Source organism: Hydra vulgaris, chromosome 11, assembly GCF_038396675.1.
Source record: "Hydra vulgaris chromosome 11, alternate assembly HydraT2T_AEP".
Lineage (NCBI taxonomy): Eukaryota > Metazoa > Cnidaria > Hydrozoa > Anthoathecata > Hydridae > Hydra > Hydra vulgaris.
This window is the reverse complement of record NC_088930.1, coordinates 21732322-21758661: the sequence shown is the minus strand read 5'-3', so window position 1 is coordinate 21758661 and position 26340 is coordinate 21732322. Positions and strand designations below refer to the sequence as shown.

Genomic DNA, 26340 nt, shown 5'->3' with positions numbered 1-26340 from the left:
AAAAAATATAGTTTTTTATTAGTTTAAAACCCTTATTTTCTACATAGGTTGCATAAAAGCAACAATTTTAGGTATTTATTTATTTTTTTAACAAAAAAAGTTTCAAAAAATTAAATATTTTTAAAACTAAAATTTTATTCTGCGTCTGAGTACCAGGTTGAGATTTTTAAAAAAAAACATTTGCTTATATTCCACAAAAATCTTGATTCCTAGAGGAACCTCATGAACTCATTTAAATAAAAGCAAGATCATTTTATTACTAAAAGACAATGATTAGAAACCCAGGCAAACTTAATTTTAAAAATTTTTCAAATTGCCCCACCCTACTCTGCAACTTTCTATTTTAGCATGATCTTATCAGTGACATTATACTAAAAATCTTTTTTAAATCTATTTGTAGCTACTATGACATTGAATAGTTGGCTCAGTAAAAGAAAGAAGCAAAAATTTATTCTTTCTGTTGTCTGTCATCTCTTACTTTCTCAGTATTCTTCATTCCATATCTGTTACTAAGAAATTTACCTTAGTAATAAATTTAATTTAGTGAGATTATTTTGTTTTATTGTTTTACTTTGTTTTGTTGTTTTATTTTGTTTTATTGTTTTAATTTCCAGAGGATTTACTACTTCAAGAAGATTTATTAAAAATACTTCCAATGATCAATGAAGCGAATGCTATGAGTGAAGAGCTTGATAAAAAGGTTTTGTTTTTTTTTTAACTTTTTTTTTTTTGAAGATAAAAAATTTGTTTTTTTAAAACTTTTTAAATTCGTGAAGGTACAATATATAGTTTTTAGGTTTTTCTAATTAAAAACAAATTATTTTTTTTATAATTAAATAAAAAAGTATATATATTTATTCATTTTGATTTATTGAATCAATATATTTATTTGATGTATTTAACTTTTAAAGTTTGCCTTATTTAATTACCCCTTATTTAATTACCCCTTGATTACCGCTCTAACCTTCTAAAGTAAAATAAAATCTCCTTTTGATTAGGCTTTTAATTATGTAATAGACATAAATGTCTATTACATAAAAAATTTAAAATTTATGTTTTTTGTCTTTAAAATTTGTATATTTGTTATAAATATCAATTTTTTACTTATGACAATATGTATAGTATATAAATGATATAGTATTACAATGGTTATGCTTGATTGTTACTTGTCTAGCAACCAAGAGCTGCTTTGAAAAATTTACAGATTTTAATTTTAAGACTTCAATCAGAACTTAATATTGTGCATTTGCAATTCTGTTAAAAAAGAAATGTTTCACGAAGGATGCTGAGCGAATTTTTTATCATATATAAAGAAGTGACATTTTAAATTTTTTTAACAAGCGGAAAATAGTTTATTTTGTAATTAAGCATGAAGTTATGATGTGACTAGTGGTAAGTAAAGTCTAATGTAATGAGGTAGAGGAAATGAAGTATCATGGTAACTGATAGATGGCACAAGTTTTTGTTTACGACGCAAGTTATCATTACAAATCTGTGTTGTATTTTTTTAAAAGCATTACAGGTTTTATTTTTATAAAACCAAACTAGAACAGCAAGTTCAAAAATTGGATGAATAAAAGTTAAGTATAGAGAACTTAAAAAGTGACAATCAAAACTTTTTATGTGAGTTTTTAAATTTAAAAATCTCGTCGATGTAACCTTTTTTGTTTAAAAACCTTGTCTTTTTTTTCTTTTCATTTTTTTTTTTTTCCTTTTTTTTTCAATGGTTAAAAACAAAAATTTAAACTTGTAAATTTAACTAAAGAGAAAAAAAAGTAAAAACAAAAAAAGAAAAACAAATGAAAAATAAAACAAAAGAAAAAAGGAAAATAAAAAGAGAGGGAGAAAAAAAAAGGAGAATCTTATATAGATTAAAAATAAAAAATAAAAAAAAAAATGAGAAAAAAAAAATGTTTGCGTTCAAATGAAGAAATGAATTTCATAATTAATCATCTTTGCTATAGATTTTTTATATAGTTTTTTATTTGTAACTTGTAGTTGTTTTCTTATTCATGTTTGGTTATATATGATTCCTTTTTATAGAAAATTCTTGAACTTAAATTGCATTTTCTTATACATCTGTGTACTTTACTAAAGTGTTTTTTTATTTATTATTTTTAAAGTGTAACTTAACTTAATAATGATTATTGTTTTATACTGTTGTGGTTTAGTCATTCTTTTGTTCTATTTTTTTGATATCGTCATTGCTATTGTTATTATCATTCTTATTTTTATAATTATTACTAATAATTAGTTTTATAATTAGTATAATAATAAAGTATTTTTGATGTTTACTTAAGATTAGTAGAATTACTATTTGTAAAAGTTCATGAAAATACTTTTTTTAGTATATATAATTGATCAATTGATGATTGATTTGTAAACTTCTTTCTTCTTGTCTAGCAGTTTAAAAAGCTGTTTAATTTAAACTTTTTCCTCTTGCCTTATGGTCAAAAATTTCTTTTATGTATACTTGTGAGCGCAAACTTTAACGCATACTTCAGGACGCAACTCTAATTATATTTATATATTTTAATGTACAAAGACCAAAATCCACCTTATTATATATTTTTAAAAATATAGACATGTTTTTTAGTTTAACTTTTACATATAATTTGAATTAAAATTACATAAGTAATATATTTGGAAATAATATTTGAATAATCATTATTTATATTACTAATTATTTATACATATAGGTTTCTTTTGAACCAGTTTTGGTTTCACCTCAAGCAAGAGGGGAAAAAGAAGGAAGAACTGAAGTAATTTAATTTTTTTTTTCTCGTGAGTTTTTTTTCAAAACTTAGATGTTTCAAGGCTGTTTATATTTTATTTTTGTTACATCACCATCACCATAATGATGTTGACATTTTTTTTCATTATTATATTTCACATAACAATTCATCAGTTTTAAAGAAAAAATATTTTATAAAGTCATACCCAAGATTTTTTAAACAAATTTTTTAAGTTTTGTTTTGTATTTTTATTTTAATGGAGCTTTTTTAATAGTTTTAATTAAATCAATTACAATATAAGATAAATATAATTGCATTTAAATAGTTTTAATAGATTAGCATTTAATGGTTTGATCATGTTAGATCATACTCTAAAAAAAAAGTCATGAAGTTTCAACATAAGCATTTAAAGTTCTTTTGCTACAGTGGTATGACTAGTACTATTACTAACTATAGACAACCATCTTTTTTATAACTTTTGCTGAAGACAGCCATCATTTTTACAACTTTTGCTGAAGACAGCCATCATTTTTATAACTTTGGCGGAAGACAGCTATCATTTTTACAACTTTTGCTGAAGACAGCCATCATTTTTATAACTTTGGCGGAAGACAGCCATCATTTTTATAACTTTTGCTGAAGACAGCCATCATTTTTACAACTTTTGCTGAAGACAGCCATCATTTTTATAACTTTTGCTGAAGACAGCCATCATTTTTATGACTTTTGCTAAAGTGATTTGACAAGTACTTTTACTAACTATAGACAGCCATCATTTATAAATAATTAGAATAATTTTGTAATCTTATTGCTTATAAAAAGTTCATTGATTTATTTTTTTGCTATAACCCTAGTGTAAGAAAAAGATATAGCCCTAAATATGGCTATCAAGGATTTTAAAAAAATAATAATAATATTTTAATATTTTAAAAATGGTTTTACTAATTCTGTCCAATAAATTTATTTTAGGTAAAAGTAAAAATGCGTGATCTTACAAATGATAATGAATGGATATGGGATAAGAATAAGTTTATCAACCGAAAATTTATTATGCAAGAAATGTATCAAAACTTTACAGATGGGTATCCTGATTGGAATGTTGCAAAAGTATACGTGCTTTTAAATTATATAAAAGTGCACAAGTTTATTGAAATTTTTTACCTTTCTTTTATTGAAATATTTATGTTTTCATTTTTATTACATTGTAGGAAAAAGATCCCTTTTGGGAAGCACCAGATGCAGATGTATTAATTGGTTCAGTTCATTTATATCTTCAAAGTTTGGCATATAAAGTATTTTTTATTTTACTTATGTAGGATTTATATATTTTCTAGTATAAAGTATTGAATTGAAAAGATTAACTGATTTTGAAACAAATATTTAGATATTACCTTTTTTGTTCAGATTGAGTTAGAAGAGACACTTGCAATAACTGACTTTAAAGGAAATGAGCTTGGTCAACTTTTTGTCCAGATAATACCATGTGATGCTTCTGGAAAAGCTGTCAGTGAAGATGAGTTTGTTGAAGATCCAGCTGAATTAGTAGGTTGCTTTCTTCTTTTTTTTGTCTTTAGGTGAATAGGCTTTTGTCACACTACTATAAAATATGTTTCTATTGTAGTTTTTCTTATCAAAATTTACATTATCTTGTAAAAATTACACTAGATTATTTTTAGTACTATCCCAGTATTTAAGTTTTATACAATATTTATATTATTTATTTATAGTTTCTATTATTTATTTATAGTTTCTATTATTTATTTATAGTTTCTATTATTTATTTATAGTTTCTATTATTTATTTATAGTTTCTATTATTTATTTATAGTTTCTATTATTTATTTATAGTTTCTATTATTTATTTATAGTTTCTATTATTTATTTATAGTTTCTATTATTTATTTATAGTTTCTATTATTTATTTATAGTTTCTATTATTTATTTATAGTTTCTATTATTTATTTATAGTTTCTATTATTTATTTATAGTTTCTATTATTTATTTATAGTTTCTATTATTTATTTATAGTTTCTATTATTTATTTATAGTTTCTATTATTTATTTATAGTTTCTATTATTTATTTATAGTTTCTATTATTTATTTATAGTTTCTATTATTTATTTATAGTTTCTATTATTTATTTATAGTTTCTATTATTTATTTATAGTTTCTATTATTTATTTATAGTTTCTATTATTTATTTATAGTTTCTATTATTTATTTATAGTAGTTTTATTATTATTATTATTTTATTATTATTACTAATTTTTTATAGCTTTATACAATTATATTTTGCTTTTATTTCAGTTAACAAGTCTCTTTTCAAACTGTTTTATTTAATTTCCAAGCATTTATTTATTTAATATTTTTATTTATTTTTTTGATTTTTTTTTTTTTTCTATTTATTTATTTAAAAAAATTTTTTCAAAAGTGTAATACTTTTTTTTTTTTATTTGATTAAAATTACATTGATTACATTGATTTGCACTTTTTTTTGCAATATGAAGTTGTTAGTTTTGTATACATATAAAATCATTTGTATTTTTTAGATAGGAAAATCACTTTATTGCCAAATGAAAATATCTTCAGCTAGAGGTTTACCAAAGAAGTTTGCAAAGGTATTTTAATGTTTAACAAAATTGATTATAAGGTGAAAGTAGGTTGTTTATGTAATGAAAGAGAAATAAAAAATGCGAAAAAATGTAAGTATGATAAGAAAAGTAAAATAATGATTGACATAAAAAAAAAGTAAAACATTTTCTGGTTTCAACTAGATCTGTAGCCCACTGGAAATGCAAACCATATCTTTAACTCTAAAGAACTTTTTTTTTGCTTGTAATGTGTTCAGGTTTAATGTAATTTATTTAGGTTTAATGTAATCTGTTTAGGTTTAAACAAGAAATTTTTAATTGTTTTAATTATTATGCATTACCAATAATAATTTTTATTTCTGAACTTGTCTGCCATAGTTTTTTTTTTTTTTTTTTTGACTGAGTTTAAAATGTTTTCTTATGTTTCTAATATTATTACAGCATTATTTCAATTTAAAATCTAAGTTTTATATTTTGTTTAAAACTTTCAGGGTGAGTCATTTTGTTCATACAAGCTTTATATGCAAAATGAAGCAACTTTAACCTCTGTCGTGAAAAACACAATAAACCCTGACTTTAATCACCAAAAAATATTTACATTTAATCCAGTAACCAAGTCTGTAAGTCATCTGAATTAAATTTAAATTCTGTTATTGTTTTTATTGCGTTTTTTTATAATTGCTATATTGCGTTATTTTATAATTGCATAGTTTGTAGATTATCTGATGAAATCACCGCTTGTTATTGATGTCTGGGGTAAACAGAATGGTGAAGTCAAAAATGACAATGTGAATATCAGTACTAGACAACTAATGAATCAAGATAAAGTCTCCAGTGGTCACATTAAGCAAAATACTGCTGATGATGATGAAAGATATAAGATGCTTTGTGAAATAAATACATACAAGCGAAGAGCTGAGCGAATGAATAAAAAATTGGTATTTAATAGATAAAAATAACATGTTTATAATAAACCCCATTAAAAAGTTTTTATAATCTTTTAAAACAAATTTCATATGATGTCAAATTAATTTTAATGTTGTAATTTTTAGACAAGAATTAACGAGTATGTAAAGGAGAGAAAAGCAGCTAATCAAACAACTCTAGAGGTTAACATGACATTAAAACACTATCATTATATATATTATACATATATGCATATATTTTATTGTTTTTACCTCACCACCACTGCAGGGTTACCACAGTTGAGGAGGCTAGTCATTTTTTTAACTTGTTGTTACAGCACACCTCTTAACACTTTAATTTCAAAGTTATTAAAAATTAGGGGTGTACCGGAATGAAAATTTTGAATTCCAGCCAGAACCGGATTTACTGCAATTGTTAATAAAATTCCAGCTGAGAGTTATATTTATGTAATTTTTTACCTTCAAAATTGAAAGTGAAAGCCTGCATCTCATCATCATGGCTATATAATATATATTTATAACCTACAATATATATATAACCTATTTCTTTAATTTTATTCTTGTTTCATTTAACTCTAATATGTTGTTTCCATTTGTTTCTTATAATTTTATTTATTGAAAGTTTTAACCTGCATGATATTTATATTTAAAATTATTTCTTGGTTTTCTATTTTTTCGTTTAGGTTAAAATTGAAATATTTGCTGTATTAGGAATCTTATATTTTTTAACTATTTAAAATTTAAGTAACATTGAAAATGAGACTGTTATCACAGACAGGTTACATTTTTGATGAAAAAATAGCTAGTTTGTCACCCAAACCTGGATAGCATCTCTTTTTGCATCATAATATTCCTAAACTTCAAGAAATCTTCACATGATTGATTATTGAAAATAAAATTGCATTGTGTTTGTTTCTATTTTTTATCTAGGTTTAACGATAGTTCTTCATTGCCCTGTAGGACAACGGTTTTTTGATTTAAATTACACAGTCTGTGTCACATGTTATAAAAAAAAGGTAAAAACAAATTGCGTATTCTGGCCTCAAAATAATTAATAATTTCGGCCAGAACCAGAATGATCTAAAAGTCATAAGTTCCGGCCGGACCGGAATTCCAGTACATCTCCATCAAAAATTGTCCTTAAAAGTAGAAAACATAGACGACTATCTGAATCTTTTTTTTTCTATGTCATTTTTGACTTACATTTTTGTTGGAAGAGGGTATGCTATTGGATTTTTTATGTATTTTTAGGTAGAAATGTTTCTGTTACACAAGACATTAATATAATCAAATAATTATGGTTTATATAGTCAGATAGATATAGCCAGTAATGTAGTAGAGGTTAATGTAATCAAATAATTATTTGCATACCTAAAGTTCAAGGCTTTTTAATAGCCTAACCAGTTGTAAGACTCTTATCATACCCCTCCCCTCCTCCTCTTACCCCTCCTCCTCATCCTCCTCAAATTTAAAATTTTTTGTTTTGAAAAAAATGTGAACTGAAAAAACAAAAAAGTTAAAATTATTAAAAGAAAAATGTTTAAATGTAAAATTTTGTGTCGATGATATCTTTAATGATTTTTTACATACTAAATATTTTATTAACCCCTTATATAACTGAAATTTTATTTTACTCTCATAAATATCATTTTATTCAAAAAAAATCTGATAACATACTTTTAAAATGAAAATATAAATAACAAATGACAAAGAAAAAAATATTTTCTTTTATATCGCCCTCAAATACTCTGATTACATTTTATTTTTCTTATTTTGAACAGCTCTTTTTGTTCTTTCAACAGCTTCAAAGACATTCTAGACAGATTCCAAGTTACAATAGCTCACAACTGCTTTATAGTGGAAGTTACATTATGAGCTTCACATATACTAGCTAGAGCACTTGTCAACAAAGAATTTTTATTAGAGATAATTTTGAAATGCTTTGATTAAATATTTGATGCTGATTTTAAAACTACAATCATATTTTTTGAGCATGTTTTTATGATGAAAGCACATATGTTTTTAGGATGAAAGCATATATGTAAATACACAGATTTAAGAATTACCTTGAAAGGTTTTGTTACATATATGGAAATTTCACAACTTATCTACAAGGAGGAACTATTGCATCCAGCATCAAGAAAGTATTAACTTTGCAACATACTTTACATTAGATGGTCCTCTCTGTTATTGGCATGATATACATAGGCTATTCAAAGAATTATCTCAGACGTTTTCAGCATATGACTGGCATATGACTCTTCATTGATTTGTAACAGAAAAGCTTGAAAGCACTTTTATTGCATAATGGAAATGTCAAGCCATCACTATTGCCTGTTCTGCGCATCTAAAAATACATGACAATATGGATATACTACTAATGGCAATTAAATATGACAGTCATTAATGGAACATCTAACTTTAAGATATAATACATATAACTTTAAGATCTGCAGAGATCGAATATTTTTGAAAACGGCAATAATTTGCCGACCGACCTCAATCTTTTGGCAAAAAAAATTTGATGCAAAGGTCTTACCATAAAACATTTAAACGAGATCGGTAATTTTTTGCCGAATGCCGACCCTAATTTCGAAAGCTATATATATATATATATATATATATATATATATATATATATATATATATATATATATATATATATATATATATATATATATATATATATATATATATATATATATTTATGTGTATATATATATATTTATGTGTATATATATATATATTTATGTATATATGTATATATATACATACATACATACATACATACATACATACATACATACATATATATATATATATATATATATATATATATATATATATATATACATACATACATATATATAATTTCTTTTTTTAATGTTTTTCTGTGAACGTAACGTTGTTTACTCCATCCGACGAATTTTTCTTAAGGATAAAAGTTAGTCATGTGACTTACGCACTTTTATTATCATTGGTTTAGTTATAAATAACTTGGACATCTGTGTTTTTTACCGGGTAAACATTGGACAGCAGTTGTTGTTTTAAAGTTGCCCTTTTTTTAAAATGACTATAGAACCTTAAATGTTTTTTTGTTATGAATTTATAAATTAAAATAGCTTTGAACTAAAATATCATAAAAATATATAAAACTTGAAATTTTCAAAAAGTGGACATCTGTGGTTTTACCCGTGTAGTCTTCATATGTGTGTGTATATATATATATATATATATATATATATATATATATATATATATATATATATATATATATATATATATATATATATATATATATTGAATTGTTACTTTTTTTTAGTTGTCAAAAATTGAAGCGATAATGCTAGGACCTGATAGAAAAGACATGCAGCGTTTTGCAGCCGCAGCCAATGTAGTATTGACGACTGAAAAAGTGAGAGGTAAAACTCCAACAAGTACTGCATGCTCAGTTCAATGATTGTTATCAATTTGTCACCAACAAAGAATTTGTTACCAGATGTTATTAAAATCTTATCTGCATCAGTTGTTAGAGCAACATCTAAAAACAAAGAAAAAGCAGTTTTAAAAATATTTTTCTTGGAAGTTTTTCTAAAAAATGAATATAGTTTTATTATTAATTATGATAACTTTAGACAAAAATGGTTTTTTTAACCTTAAGCTATGTAATGAATAATTTGAAATTAAAAGTACGCATAAAGTTGGATAGTAAAGTACATGCAAATTTTTCATAACATAAAAACTTCTTACCCCGTGGGCGCAGTACGTCCACTTGACGTCTTACGGACGTGAGACGTTTATTGACGTTTTTGTGCCTAGGAGGTAATTATCTCTAATAATTATCTTTTAGCTATCTTTGACCATTTTAAAAAGTTTATTGGAAAAATTATTTATGGATTAATACACAGTATTAACATCTATATTTACGTTATAAATTGTAATTATTTTATTTTATTAAAATAACTAATAACTTTTTATCAATATTTAACATGTGTTTATATATATATGTGTATATATATATATATATATATATATATATATATATATATATATATATATATATATATATATATATATATATAAATCAAATAAATTATAACAAATGCAAGGTTGTTATAATTGTCAGATTTTTATAATTTTTCATATTATTTAGTTAAAAAATTTAAAATAGCTTTGTAAATTTGTTGAGCACGAAGCAAATTGTAAATATACACGATTGTTTTTAAATTTGTAACACGCCACTATTTATATAAGAATAGAATTTTATTTACTTATAAATAATAGGGTTTTATTTTCATTAAGATTTAAGTTGAGTAATTTAAAAGTTAAAAAGATTTAAGTCAATCTCAGATCAATTTTTTTTTTAAGCTTTCTGTATAACTGAAAACGTTAAAAAATAAAGGCTTTCTAAACTTTACATTGCCGTATCTTTTGATTGCCGATATATATTTTAATAAAATTCGAATTATAAATTTTAATCTGATTTAGGGTGACCTAAATGCTTTCTTGACAGCAAGCGTGAGAAGAGTTAAAGAGGGAAACTTTTGCAACGGAAACTAAGTAATTTGAATGTTTTTTTATGGATTAACTTGTTTCTCTGGAATGACATGATAAGTGAGCCATTAAGTTTAAGAGATTCAAGAATATTAAATATAAGAGATTCAATAATACGTAGGAGGCGCAATTATCAGCGGGTAGAAAGATGAACAGCTCAAGGCACTCACTGAGAGAATCAAAAAAGAACCCCAGTCAGCTTTAAAGTAGTTGTAGTGCAATGGTAAGGTGAGTCTGAAGAAAAGATAAAAGATATGGAAAGATCATAGTATGATTCAAATCACTTAAAGAGAAATTGAGTACAAGGTAGGGTTAGACACAAAACAAATCAAGGAGGTAAAGTCGTGAAAGTTGTGTGGAAAAAGTTAAATCTGAGTAAGTAATATCTACGATATCTGAGATATCTATTTGAGTAAGTGATTAAGAAATACTAAATTTAGAGCTATAGTGCTAACAGGGTAAGTGGTACTAGATCCAATTAATTTAGTGTAATGAGCATTAAAATTACCAATAAAAATGATATTGGCTAACGGAAAACGAGAAAGTTATGTTTTTAGTGAACGTTTCAGTCGTAATGTTTCAGATAAACATTTTGGAAGAAATTGTAGTTTAGAAAAAAGAAATGATAACCCTACAATACATCAGTTTGGTTATCAAGTAAAGAGTTGTTGAAGTAAAAAGTGCAGTGTTGAAGTAAAGAGTGCAGCGTTGATGTAAAGAACTTTTTTTGGACATTTAAGGCTCCTCATAAAATGATAATTTTTTCAAGTTTGTGAATTTTTGTTTAAGCTATTTTGAACAAAAATAAAACAAAATCAATTTTTGCCTTTTAGACAACATTTAAAGTTTCAATACTTTAGAATTTTGATTAGAACAACTTTTTTATATTTTTATAAAAATATTAAAGAATACATTTTTAAACAACTATTGTTTTATATAAAGAATGCATTAAATAAACCTTATTTTATAATGATTTAACTGAACTAAATCTTTTTAATTTACTGATAGAGTAGTCAAAAACATGGAGCATGTTTTTCAACATAAAAAAGTGTAAAGTTATACGTTTCGGTTTTAATTTTAGTTTAATGACGTGTAAATTCAAAATAAATGGCATATCTCTTGACAAGATAGCATCTGAATGCAGTCTAGGTGTTTTTTTTTGATAAAAAACTAAAATGAAATATTTAAACTTAAAAATTAGTAAACAATGTAAATTTTTTCCTTTTTATGCTCAAGAAAACTTTTAAAAAGATAGCACCCCATGAATGTTAGGCATTTACTACTTTTGTAAAAACGCATCATGAATACTAAGTGTTTGTATGGAACCTGCAATTCAAAGAGGAAATAAAAGAACTTAAATTAGTTCATAAAAAAGCAAATCTAGCATCTTAGTATAAGGGGTTGAATCTCGATTGGCAAATCTGAATCATAGAGTCTAGAAGCTTAAGAGACAGTAAAAGATTGAAAGGTGATCCAATATTTTAAACCAAAGGCAAAAATCAAAAAATTAAAAGTGATTTGAAGTGAGTTAAAGATAATTTCATATGCAGTTCAGTTTTTTTTATCGGAAAAAATTATCCGCTGCATAAGTCTACATTCTCACAGGAGTAAATATATGTAAAAAAAAATTATTTTTCTATTAATTTTATATATCTTTAAATTTATCTATAAATATCTTGAGTTTTTTTGGCCTAAATGTCAATGCAAAGAATAATACTCTGACCTTTTTTAACTAAATGAAAGTTTAAAGTGGAGTTTAATGTAACGTATGAAAAGTTTAATTTTCACCATTAGTCTTTCAATCTATGAGTTTTTTACTTTATCTTTTTCTCAGTAAACTTACCTTACCGGGTGTTTTTATTTTTTTCTCAGTAAACTTACTTTACCGGGTTTTTTTTATTTTTTTCTCAGTAAACTTACTTTGCCGGGTGTTTTTATTTTTGTCTCAGTAAACTTACTTTACCGGGTTTTTTTATTTTTTTTCTCAGTAAACTTACTTTACCGGGTGTTTTTATTTTTTTCTCAGTAAACTTACTTTACCGGGGGTTTTTATTTTTTGCAACTATTTTAGAATCTCAAAAAAACAAGTTTTAAAGTAAAATGCAAATGATTAGTTAGTAAAATTATGGTTTGAATTAATAAAGATTAATTCGAACTATTTTTATGATTTGATGATGTTTACAGGCCCTCGGTCCTAGGCCTAATGCTGGATTAAAGTAAGGAGGGGGAAGGCTAGGGCTAAAGCCCCGAGCCCCACACCCTGATTCAAAATAAAAGATTTTATTTTAAAAAATTCCAAAAATAAAATCATTGGTTAATAACATGGAAAAGAGCTTCATGCATTAAAATCGCTCCTAGCCCCAAAAATTTATAATCCGTCAATTCCGACAATTTATAATCCGTCTTAGCGTTAGGTCAGTTTTTCACCAATCACAATTTTACTTGACCATATATTTGTTGTTTTGTTTATCATTTCATTTTCAGGCCTTCAAAATACCCATAAAATTTTTTGTTGTTGTCATTACTTTTTCTAATATTACTTCTTTTTATGAAATTTTGTTGGTCACGGCATCTGTTATGTTATGACAACCGTGGTTACTATTGATGCGACAATCCTGTGTACAATTGACAACTCTGGTTACCTAGAGTCTGTTGTATATAAAAAAAAGTTGATTGAAATAAAGGCAACTGAAATCATCATAGTTTAAATTAAGACCAACGCAGTTTAAATATGTTGTATTTTTTAAAATGGGATTAATAAACTTTAATTAAATTGAAGTTTTCACGATTTAAAATATGCTGTCTGACCAGTGAAACTGTAAACTTTACAACTTCGTTTTATAGATCACTGAAAAACGTTACAGCGGCAAATATCAGCAAAAAGCAGTCGTGGCGCAGTGGTTAGAGCGCTTACTCTAAAAGCAAGAGATCCAGGGTGTGAAGCGAGCCCTTGGTATATTTTGCCCCATCGCACAGTGGGCCAGGTGGTGGACAAAACCTAAAAAATGAATATTTATTATGTTCAAAACCATATAATAAAACATATTCGTAATACTCTCATTTAAAATTTTGAAAATGTTTTGAGTATAATAGTGTCTTTTAAGACCACAAAATTCAGTTGCGGTATCAGGTATAATGAAAAAAAAAATTTTTTAGAAGTGTGAAGTTTTTATTTTTTATGCATAGCTATAGTAAACAGTAACTTTTAAAGTTTTATGAGCTTACGGGATTAGTTTATATATTTAAACTATTTAACAGTAAAACTTTACAAAAAAATATAAAGTAAAGATCAGCCTTTATTACACTCATAATCTGGCATTAAATTAACGAGGTAAGATAACTTGTACTACTTTTGTTTTGTACAAAAAGTGTCACATAATTTAGGGAACCTACGAGAACCTATATTAAATACTTGAACTAGTAAATGTAATATGTATACAACCTATTTGAACTATTCCTCTTGGGTTTCTTTAACATTATAAAATAATGACGTGTAACTTACGTTACTTGCTTGAAATCAATTTTTATTTCTCGTAAACAAAATTAGATGTTATTTTGTTTGTTATTTAATTCAATATAAATTGCACTGTTTACCTAACAATTTTTTTGTTTTTTTGGTTCGTAATAATATAAAAATTGGTGACATTTACGGACTTATACGACAAAACAAACTAGTTCCTAATGATATACCATTCTTTTCGTCGAAATTAACTGTTCTAGTTGCTGGTGATATTAAACTAAGATTCTGAGTGAAAAACTTTTTTCAACATCGGCTAGTAAGGAGGCGTGAATCTCCAATTAAATGCTCATCTGCGGTCCTCTGTGATAAAATTAAAAAAAAAGAAAAGAAGAAGTAATAAAAATTTGCTAGCTCAAGATCTTCAATACATCTACGATAAATTAAATGCTACATCATCAGTTAATGAAGTTGGGAAACCATGTTGCTTTTTTGAAAAAGCTTGTAACAGAACAAAAAGAATAAGCTTAACAATATTATTAATATTTTATTTATCCATAAATTACTTCATGCAACAAAATTAAAACTAAGAAGTAAGTTTAAGTACAAAACTGGCACAAAAATTTCTGAAATTTGAAATAAAAAAACCCCATTAAAGCTGCTTAGATAAATTCACCTGATGAAGCTTTAGCATTAATTATTGTGGTATATCAAAATCATACCAGCTTCTAAGAAATGGTGCTGAAAAAAACGGCTGTCAAATATATCCTTTTTATATAATCGTATAAGATCTTCAAAAGCTAAATGCTATCTCTAGAACATTCAAATATTCGGTACAAATAATGCTAAAAGAACTTCTAAAATACACTCTCAAAAAGCTATGTGGTATACAAACTACTGTGCTAATCACAATGTTAAGGAATTAATTAAACTGATGTTTAGATGGAAAGGTGGTTTAATGGTGCTATTGGATATAGTGTTTACAAACAGGTAAATTAATGATGATAGTGATGATGATAGTTGATGATAAATGAAAATAGTGGCAAATAAAGAGTGTCAATTGATTATTTGCATAGTACTTTGAGAACTTAGTAGACTTTATAATAATAAAAATGTAACATTATTAATCCAGAATTTGCGCCAATAGATTAAAAATAAATAAAAAGACATTAAATATAGAGATGATAAATAATCTACAGACTTTTTCTAAATGTCGCGGACATATAGTAATATCAATAATAGAGTTTCAAATCTATATATTTGTTTATATTTTCTATATATTTATATTTATTTTCAAATCTATTATATAATAATATCGATAATTGAGTTTCAAATCTAGTGATAAATTTTCATTTTTTCTGTTGCGCATTTTTATTTTTAAAGTTTGTTGCATCAATTTTTTTTTTAATTCTCTTCCACCAGAAGAGTTTATTATTCAGTTGCACTATTTTAAAAAGTTATAGGATTTGAAATTAAAAAACTATAAACCCGCGTTTTTAAAGTTTTATAAAGTTTGTTAAATAATTTTTAGTATTAGCAACTATTTAACTATAATTTATAATAAAATTAAAAATATCTTAATACAAAGTGATTCTTTGGACATATAAAGGGTTTTAGTGAAAAAAAAAGATCAATTTTGTCCACCATATGTCTAATATCCGGCCCACTGAGCATCGGTTAGGAAGAACGCCTTGTTAAATGCTCTTCCGTGGTTCTCTGTGACAAAAAGATTAGGTCTTGAGTCTTTTTAAAAAAGACGCATAAAAAAAAAGAAGATTTTCAAAACTAAAAATCTCCCGACCTACCAACAACTGCCTTCTTTGAGGGGTATCATACCTACTCCTCTCTTCTGCCCTTCCCTCAACAACTACCTACCCCCCCCCCCCCACACACACACACAGATGCACATACCCACTCCACCCACCCCCCATAGAATGGTGTGAGGGCGATAAGGAGGGGGAAAGGAGGTATGTCTCCCTCATAATCAATCGCCTTCATTGAGGTTCTCCTCAATGAAGGCGATTGATTATGAGGGAGAAGGCGGGTAGAGGAGGGGGGAAGAAAGATATAAAAAATAAATTGCGTTTTATAACTATTTAAATAGTTGCATAAACCGCAAATAATTATTCCCGCAAGTTTTATGTTTGATGAAAAAATGAGACATTTTCCGATTTTTTTTTTTATTTGCATTATTTAATCGAAAATTTATTAAATTTAGAAAAAAATAAAAAAAATAAACATTGAATTTTTTTAATACATTAAGCAAAAAAAAAAAAGAAGAAGTTAGAGACATGAGGGTGGTGCGTTACATAAATTGCTAGATTAAACCCCTCTCATTTAACTTGAAGTTAAGGTTTTGTTTTTTTAATCGTTTTTTCAACTGTTTTTTTTCCACTTGTTTTTTTTTTAATTTAAATGGACTGAGTTAGAATGTTTGTTTGGAAATATAAAATCAAGCTGAAGGAATTTGTAATGCTCATCTATTACTTGTATTTGGCATGTTTTCTTTGCTTTTTTTAATCTAACTACGTGCTAGTTAAAGCCTAATAAAAACGTCGTAGTATTTCAAATTTGTTTTACTATTTTTAAATTTATTAACAATGAGCTATTATTATTAAAATAAATTGTCTTTAAACCATTCAACGGTTAACTGTTTTATTCTATTTAATAAACATTTCGTAAATACAAATTTAATAGTTAAATAAATTTAATATGATATATAATATATCTTTTTTATACATGTTTACCTAGTTTTAAGTATAAAATATTATGTATTATTTCGGCAATAATTGTTTCCGAAAAATAACTAAAAAAAAACCTGATTCTAAGAAATAATTGTTTTAAAAATGTGTTTATGAACACAATGAATTTGTTGTTTTTCAAAATACAATTATTTACAATTACTTACAATGCACATTGTATTTCAAAAAATTTCCAGTCAGTAGAAATTTTGTATAAACAATCAAGAAAACATGTTTAAAAAAAAACTGCCCGTTGATTGGGCTATTGTTTTACTTTAAATTGAATGTATGTTTTATTGTTAAACAATGCATTTTTCCATTATGTTAATGCTTTGTTTTGTTAATTACAATAAGTTAAATGAATAAAAATAATAAATCATCAGGTTTATTTTTAATTTTTAATCATTTTCAATTTCAATTTATATTGTTTTTAATTATATTTTATACTCTTTTAGTGTTTTAATTTATGAATCTAAAGAAAGTTTTTCCTCCTACTGATAATGTTTTTTGGAAAAAAGAAAATTTTACTATGCATAATGTGATGCTAGATTTGCCAAACCCAGAACCTAAAAAACTAATTAATTCCACTCCAATAAAAGCAGAAAAAAAGCATTTAAAAAGTAAATTTATTACAAAAATTGAATCATCAAAACCAATAGTTCAAGCTTCTACTAAAACTGAGTTACCTAAACCTCTGGTTCAAGTATCTTCCACTAATATTAGTTCTGAGTTAAATAAAAAAGAATGCACTTTGAAAGATCTGTGCAAAGAAGACAAAATTAAGGTAATTTATAATTTTATAAAAGTTTTAAATTTTTCAAACTTTTTTCTCTGTAAGTCCTTTAAGTTTTTGTGTTTAGATAACAAATTTAATAAAAGAACTTGCAAAATATGGTGAAGAGAAAGAAAAGGCTTTAGAAGAATTGCAATATATGAAGAAAAACTTTGAAGAGAAACTTCAAATACTGGATAAAGAAAAGCAAATATCAATAAGAGATCAAATTGTATTAAAAGAAAAGTTGTTAGAATATGAGTTTAGCAAAAATAATGAAATCAATTTGGAGGAAAAAAATAATGCAGAACATACCTCATTTTGCGAGTCTGATATTTCCGATGTGTCTAATATTAGGAACGACCTAAAAAATGTACAGATGAATAGAGTGCAAAAAAGAATAAGTGTTATTTTACCTGATGAAAACACCTTAGCAGAGATTTTTAATGAACAACAGAAGCAATTTCAATTGCAACAAAAACGTCTTCAAGATCAGATTGAACAGTTACAAAAACTTCAAGAATCTGTTGTTGCGCACCAAATCAATACAAAAGCAAGAATTCAATCTATATCACCAATTTTCAGAAAAGAAAATGAAGATAGACCATTGAAATGTGCAGCTGGTTTAGATTTAACTCTAAAGGAATACCCAATTGTAAGAAAAAACAAACTTGATGAATACTTAATAAGTCAAAATAAGATAAACAATTTAATTAGTGATAGCATGATAAAAAAGAACGAGACAATTAAAGGTCATTATGTATCAAATGATTCCCCAACTGATTATTCCAATAAAAACTCTGAAGCATCTTCATTAGTTTCAGCAAGTACATCTCCTGTCAAAAATAAAAAAGAAATTTCTATACAGACTGATATTCCAATTGAGAACACCTCATTAAAATTAAAAGACTCTAAGAAAGTAAATCTTTTAAACTCCCAGGGTTTTTTCCAAAATCTAAAATATCAAGAGAGTTATTTAAGTTGCACAATGTCACAGAAGAAAGTTTTTCCGAAAAAAAGACAAAGACAAAGTAACTCACACAATGTTTTAAAACTTGTTGGAATTTCTTCAGATAGTGATGAAGATAACATGAGTCACAATCCTTTAAAGAATTATGCAAACAAAAAAAATAATTTTACATTTCAAAAAAGTACTTTTCAACCTAACCACCATGCTTCATCTTGTGCATTAGTTGATTGTTTTAATTCAAAAAATGTTCAAACTTGTGCAGTTTCTAAAAATTTATATTCTGGTAAAAGTTTTTCGACTCATAGCAGTTTTGAAGAAAATAAATTAAAAGAAGAGATTATTGATGATTGCAAAATGTTAAATGATATTTTTTTTATTTGTTGATTTTATCTGGATATATTTATTTAATAAAAAAGAAATGAGAATTATATTTAATATTTATAAATAAATTCAAGCAAAGTTAGTCAGAAAAAAAGGTATAGTTTGTCATAAATTTTTACTGATTTTTGATAATTTCTTGATTAGTTTATTTAATTTAATTGTTTTTATCAGAAGAAAAGCTAAAGATTTTTATAAATTGTATTTTCCTGTATAACAATTGATGAAAAAAAAGTTTGGTTCAAGTTAAGCAGATTTGTTCTCATTGTAATTAAATCCAAAGGAGATGCTATTTCAATATCTTGTTAGTTTCTCTGCTTTTATATGTGGGAATTGTATCTTTCCGTAAGGCTGTTAATATTTTTTTATTAGTTTTCAGAAAAATGAATATATTTCTTGTTTAATCATAGTATTTTTTAACCAACAGAATTAAATGTTTTGAAGCAAAATTAATAATATTAATAGACATCTTTTAACTTGATAAACTATCATTTTTGTGTAGATATATGAAATATTTTTTAAACTAGGCTTACTGTTGATGAAACATTATATAACCAGGTTAGCTATTCTTTTTTATATAGTTTTATTTTTAAACATTAAAATACATTCACAAAATTATTCCCTTATGTTGTTAAAATAATTATGTTAGAGTTGTTGTTAAAATAATTATGTTAATGTTGCTAAAATAATTATGTTAGAGTTTAAAAGATAAAGAAGCAATTCAATATATAGTGAAAGATCTTCAAGTAGGTGCTCGTTATGAAGTTCGAGTGTCTTATCCATCAGTAGTAAGTCTTTTTCTTGCTGTTTTTTAATGTTAAACAAATAATTATTAAACTGATAAAATTTGGAATCTACCTTAAATTTAATATTTAAAAATTTAAAATTTTGATATTGAAAATTTTAAATTGTTTTGTTTTTTATCTTTAAGGTCTACCTTAGAGAAAACCTTATTTCTTTATCTTTTTAATATTAAGCATTTTACAAAAATCAAGCATGGAAATTTTTATAGGTTAAAACAATATAGTTGGCAATTTCTAATTTACTCTTAAATTTATTTATAGACTTTTTCTTTTTTATGAGGTTCCTACTGATTTTGTGGTTGATGTTTTATTTAAAGATTTCCACTGATTTTATGATTCATATATTTTTTTAAGATTCCTACTGATTTTGTGATTGATGTTGGCGTAGTTGAAGATGCTTTTTTATCAAGGTCTTTACTAAATGTAGAGCAAATGCATTTTGTTGCACAACAAAGTGTAAGATATTTTGTTTACCATTTATATTTAAAAGTATATATATATATATATATATATATATATATATATATATATATATATATATATATATATATATATATATATATATATATATATATATATATATATATATATATATATATATATAGCAAAAATGTTATAAATATTTTTTTTGTCTCGATTTTCACATTTGCCAACAGTATTAAAAGTCCAAGTTTGCCGACTGTACTATATGGTCTACTTATGCTTGAAAGAGCTAAATTTGCAGACAAAATGAGCTAAAGTTCATTGATGGAGAGGGGGGTGGGTATCACACACCATTGGCACTAGCCTTGGATGTACAGTGGTATACAAGCTCCCCTACCACTGCTTTCTTCCCTTGTCCGATATGAGAGGAAAAACGTTACTTGATTTAACGCAACGTTAAAATCATCTAGTTAAACTGAAGACTTTTTAACGAAATGATGTCTTAAATGGTTTTTAATCATAACTAAGATCCTGACTGAACCCTTATCCTCAGTCGATGTGTTTACATTTAATTCTTGGTGTTTCTATTACCAGTCAATGTATTTATGCCAAATAATACACAAAAATTTATCATATAAATTTATCTATATACTTTATAAAGTATCTGAAAATTAAAATAGACACTGTAACAATTTATATAAATTTAAAAAAACAGTTTATAAATATTTTCTAATTTTTAATTATAAAGTTCATTACTTCATTGCAATATATTTTTTGTCAAATAACTAAAAAAAGAAACATGTTTCAAATCAAATATAAAGTAGAACTAAAGTTTTTAAAGTTTTCATTAAAAATTTTCAATAAAAATATATTGCTTTAAATAAATAAGGAATACTTTTAAAATCCCAAAACAGCAAACTTCAGGCATATTACAATTAACAACGATACAATAAACAAATCTCAGCAAATAATAAAAACAAAAGTGTCAATGAATGTCAACCTAACAAGATAAACTTAATATGATTGTTCTTTGTTTAAAACAACATAGCTCTTTGTTTGATTTTGGTGTAGAAAGTTTTCAGTGGATTTTGATAAATTAATATAGGAAGTATATTATGATGATAACATTAAATTTCAATTAAGTAATACATTAAAGCATAAAAGTATTGAATATGGAAGTCAAACAAACTTTATCTTTAATCAAGATGAAGAAAACCCATTGAACAGTATTGTCAAAGGACTTTTTAATCCACCTATTTCAAATGATTTTGGATATTGACCAAAGTTTAACTAAATAAACTGGTCAAAATTTCATATTTGTTTACCAAATCATAATTTCAAAATATGTGTTAATGTAAACAAGAGACTTCTTTGGTTTCAAAGAACACTTAAAAAATATTTGTAAGTAAGTTTAAAAAATACATTGTAAGTATTATCAGAAAAAAATGTTTGCCCTCTGAGTCCATTATTTCGTATGTTTTTGATAATGTGGATTTAAGTCAAACAACAAAAGAGTTCAATTGTAGTTAACCAAGGTTTTTCATAAAATGTTAGAGTTAGACTTTTTTCAATATAATTGTCTTTGCCTTGCTATTTGACTCTCTTACTGATATTGAGTTCAATGAATTGGATCACATAAAAATTAGAAATTTATTTGTTTACAAATTTTCACAACATTTTCGAAAGAAATTTAGGACCATCAAACATTCAATTTGTATTACAAGTTATCATAAAATCTAAAACACTTTTAAGAGAATTTATATCATTGGTTTAAAATCTAAAACACGAAAGAGAATTTATATCATTGGTTTTCCAAAAACAGCAACTTCCTGATGCAATAACATATTGTAACATACACCTTGTCACAGAATAATAGTTTCTAGTAGAAAGTTGAAAGTAGAAAGTTGAAAGTTGAAAGTAGAAATTTTCAAAGTAATAAAAATAAATAGTAGAAAGTTCCTTGAAATTTTATAATAAACTAAAAATCTATCTGAGAGAAAAATTGTGCAAAATGTTATTTTAGTTTAACCTTTTTAAAGTTTTGATGCCAATCAGATCATATACTAAAGTGTAGCTAGACATTTTAAAACTCGCATAAGGTAAACATTTCATCCAACGTGTTTTCCTTCCTTTGTCTCTGGGAAATCTATAAATTTTTTAAATCATTTAACTTCTTCAATGATAAATAACTTGTAGATCAGCAATAAACACATTTCACTATTTTTCGTAAACATGAATAAATTTCACCATTTTCATAATAGACTAAATAAAGAAACTAACAGACGGTGCTATTTAATTTAGTCTTTATATTATAAAAACTTTTTCATTTAATGATTACTATCCAATTCATTAAAAAAAGTTTTATAAACAGAGAGTGGATATTTAACAGAATTTCTGTCACACAAATTTGCTACACAAATTCTATTTTTGCTACAAGTTCTCGTTTGATGACTTTTAGTCACTATGTAAGACCTCCATGTTAATAAAAAGATTGCAGCTAAATAGCCTTAATATATAATAAAATATTGGGGTTACATTTTAAAGGATGTTTTAAAGGATGACAAATTGACTTTTACTACAGTTGCTACAGTTGATTTGTCATTTTATTTAACTCCCAGTTCAATTTAAGTTGATACGCTGCATAGTGTTTGACATTCTTTCACAAATTTATGGGCTTGTGAGACAAAACCCGTTAAAAACATGGGTTTTTCAGTCAAGCATTTCATTTTTCTGAATGAAATATTTCCGTAATATAGTCAAATTGTTCCTAATTTATTTGGCTTGGAGCGTTAGGTAAATCTCAATATTTTGTAAAAGTTTTTTTTCTAATGTGATCATGGTCCAACTTATTTTTTAGATTGTTGTGCATCCTGGTTTTTGCATAATTGTTGTTTAAAAAAAAAATTTTGTTGTTTTTATAATCACAGACCTCATTTCTGTGTTTTATGGTAACCCCTTTGTGTCAAATTTTTTTGCCAACCTCTAACAGTTTGTGGTTGGCAATTTATTGCCAAACTCATTTTTCCTAAATCTGTGAGTTGAAGCTACTTAGTTTCCTTATTTCTTTTAATCAACTTTTAGTTGATTAGCAGAAATAAGGCAACTTAGTATGTAGTTTCCTTATTTCTGCTAATCAACTAAAAGTTGATTAGCAGAAATAAGGAAACTACATACTAAGTTGATTTCTGCTAATCAACTTTTAGTTGAATAGCATAAAAAAAGCAGATAAAAAGACCTCTTTATGTGGCCTTCAATGAAATAAAAAAAAAAGGAGCTCTTTATATAGCAATGAACACCAAAAGCACTAACAGGAACACCTTTCATAGACAGTTAATAATCTAATATTTTACAACCACAGAGTGCTACCTAATCTAATATTTTACAACGACAGAGTTTTACAAACTTTTCTACCAACCAGACTCAAAACCATTAACCTGAGTTTTAGTCCTTAGACTGTACCTTCATTAGATAAAAGAATGAGTTTCCAACGAGGCTCAATCAAGAACCAATGATTAGAGTCAAAAAGTTTCATGTTTCATCATCCTTGGAAGAAAACAATATAAAATAAGTTTATATCTTATAAGTTTATATAGTTTATATAAGTTTATACCACGTTGTTAGATAAAGATAGTGTGCTAGGCTGTTCTTCGGAAGTTTTTTGTGTCTAGGAGTCTTTTTACAAGACAGTAGCTGGATGAAGTTAATATTTGCCCAGGATGAGTATTTTTATTGAGACACCATCTCTAGTCTTCACTCAACCAAGAGCTCTCTTTTCTTTGCCTTTGTTTAGAAAAGCAATTAGTAACATGTAATCCAGTTGTACTGGATTACATGTAACAGAATGAAGTCTAGTTTTTATAATGCTGTCTCCAGAATCAGAGCCAGCAACTTTTTGTGAAGCCTCTGTTACAAACTTCACACATTGTCCTACTGCTTGGTTGTCATGTTTAAAAATAAGAGATTAAAATGACCACACATCTTATGTGTGTTAAACATCTAGCTATTATAGAACATATTGTTGAAGCTGCTAACTAAGTAGACTAGTAACTAAGTAGAGCTTCGCAAGAGCATTTTGAAATGTTTTTAACAACAAAACTCAACTTTTAATAGAATAGAGAAAAAATATGTAAGGCTTGTAGGATTAGGAAAAAATTGTAAACCGTCAAAAAGGGAAGGTCATATTCTTAGCACAGTCAAAAAAGATTGTATAATCACATGTTATTTGTATAATCAACATAAAGCTAAATTCGAATCTTGCAAATATTTCAAAGTGGACTATATCTTGTTGAATTGCACAAGGTAATTCAACAAGATATTTTCCAATTTAAGAGAAATCCTTTTTGGAAAAAAAACTACCCTAATAAATTCAATCGCTAAAAAAGTTTGAGTAAATTGAACGCAAATGTTGGACTTGTAAACAGCGTTGAAAATTATCTGGAGCGATGAGTTTTCTTTTATAATGGTGACTCACTGTTGGAAAACAATTACGAAAAAATTCAACCCTCTAAAAACCTGACCCTTCAACATGGTCAAAAGATTTTTTGAAGTTGTTTTAGCAAGCAATATATGAGAAAACTAAATAAAAAATGAGTAGCACTATGACATCTGTGTTAAAAATCTATGCTATATATCTTATGTCTTGATCAACTCAGTCTCCTGATTTAAAAACAATAGAAAAACAATAGTTTTTTTCAAATAGTTTTAATTTGTTTTCCTTTATGTTGGTTAAATGCTTTATCAAATGGCTTGTTAAAAAGACTTGTAGATAATATGTCTTTGAGATGTGCGGAAGTCATTAAAAAACAAAAGGTGGTTATGCAGTTAAAAAAAAATACTATATATATTTTGATTTAATTAAATTATATGGAATTTACAGTAATATAGTATCATACACGTTTATCCATCAAAATTCTTTTGTTATTACTTATATTAAATAAGGTTCAGAAATTTTTTGTATATAATAGCGTTTAGTGTGGCTTTTTTTTTTTTTTTTTGCATCCCACTGTATATACATTTATTATGATATTATTAAGTATTTTTTAAATTTATTTAGGTTTACTTTGTGAAAGTCACAGCTTATAGAACAGGTGTTCCATTACGTCTCGAGAGGTTGTCTGACCCTGCACAATTTAATATAAGTATCCAATATTTTATTAAATGATTTCAATTTGAGGTGTTGTATGTTTAAAATTTTTGTTTGAACATTAAAAATGATAAAAATAAATCTTGAAATGCTTTATATATAACATTTAATTTTTTTAGTAGTAAATCGCCTTTATCTCGGCTGTTCCATCGCAACGTGGAAAATAATAGTGTTTGGTCTTATTTTAAACGGACTTGCTGTCATGTATCTAGTTCCTTTCATTATTAAGGTTCTCCAAGTATACGCAGAGAAAACTGAACACATATATTAAAATACTTATTGACAAGTACTGTTCCATCATTATTTATAAATGTGCTTAAGTATTATATGCGTCCAATTCAAATTGTAGATGCGGAATAACAATAAGTAAATTTTAAAAGCTTCGATTTTTATGAAAATAAAACAGTGTTCTATATAACATCCATGATATCTAAAGCGGACGAAGAATATTTTAAAAGAATGAAGTTGATTAAATTAAATACGAAAAATATATTTATATATTCTTGGAAAAAATATTTTGTACAGAAATAATTATTGCAAAGTTCTACAATAAATTGTATTACGACTTAAAAATATTTTTTTAAAGTTATTTTTTGTTATTTCTCTGAATCATTTATATGGGAATAAACATATTTTAAGTTTTTTATTTTGATAATATAATAAGGTTATGGTTTTTCAAGGTAAAATGTTTAAAAACCAAAAACAGGTATTTTGGTTTCTACATATTTATTCTACAATAGTTTTTTAAAACTATTATTGTGTGTAAAAAATATTCTAAACATTTTAAATTTTAACCACGCCGTGTTATGTTTTAATGCTTCTTTAACCTAAATATACGGTAATATAG

General features: G+C 25.6%; 3 protein-coding genes across 5 annotated transcripts in view; all 3 read left to right on the top strand.

Moving 5' to 3' along the window:
• Nucleotides 1–9913, top strand: part of LOC100208423 (kinesin-like protein KIF28P) — a 68132-nt gene extending 58219 nt beyond the window's left edge. For both annotated transcript variants that reach the window (XM_065810454.1, XM_065810455.1), the window contains exons 21-30: nucleotides 615–700; nucleotides 2700–2762; nucleotides 3705–3842; nucleotides 3944–4027; nucleotides 4140–4277; nucleotides 5285–5353; nucleotides 5818–5946; nucleotides 6037–6264; nucleotides 6379–6435; nucleotides 9575–9913. In XM_065810454.1, the coding sequence (XP_065666526.1) occupies nucleotides 615–700; nucleotides 2700–2762; nucleotides 3705–3842; nucleotides 3944–4027; nucleotides 4140–4277; nucleotides 5285–5353; nucleotides 5818–5946; nucleotides 6037–6264; nucleotides 6379–6435; nucleotides 9575–9712 (1130 nt within the window). In that variant the 3' untranslated portion in view covers nucleotides 9713–9913. The remainder of the gene's footprint in view (nucleotides 1–614; nucleotides 701–2699; nucleotides 2763–3704; nucleotides 3843–3943; nucleotides 4028–4139; nucleotides 4278–5284; nucleotides 5354–5817; nucleotides 5947–6036; nucleotides 6265–6378; nucleotides 6436–9574) is intronic.
• A 7396-nt stretch (nucleotides 9914–17309) lies between these two features.
• LOC105846863 (nuclease SbcCD subunit C) lies at nucleotides 17310–19165 on the top strand. Its single transcript, XM_065810451.1, has 3 exons — nucleotides 17310–17387; nucleotides 17460–17788; nucleotides 17865–19165. The coding sequence occupies exons 2-3, from the start codon at nucleotides 17471–17473 to the stop codon at nucleotides 19128–19130; spliced, it is 1584 nt and encodes a 527-aa protein (XP_065666523.1). The 5' UTR covers nucleotides 17310–17387; nucleotides 17460–17470; the 3' UTR covers nucleotides 19131–19165.
• Nucleotides 19166–19282: 117 nt separating this feature from the next.
• Nucleotides 19283–26082, top strand: LOC100202199 (uncharacterized). 2 transcript variants are annotated; one of them, XM_065810452.1, is made up of 6 exons: nucleotides 19283–19469; nucleotides 19652–19682; nucleotides 19823–19912; nucleotides 20282–20383; nucleotides 25404–25488; nucleotides 25613–26082. In XM_065810452.1, exons 1-6 carry the CDS (start codon nucleotides 19411–19413, stop codon nucleotides 25762–25764), a joined length of 519 nt encoding a protein of 172 aa, XP_065666524.1. In that variant the 5' UTR covers nucleotides 19283–19410; the 3' UTR covers nucleotides 25765–26082. The 2 variants fall into 2 exon arrangements, with proteins under 2 accessions (XP_065666524.1, XP_065666525.1); XM_065810453.1 differs by having other exon boundaries at nucleotides 25616–25899.
• Nucleotides 26083–26340: the final 258 nt, after the last annotated feature.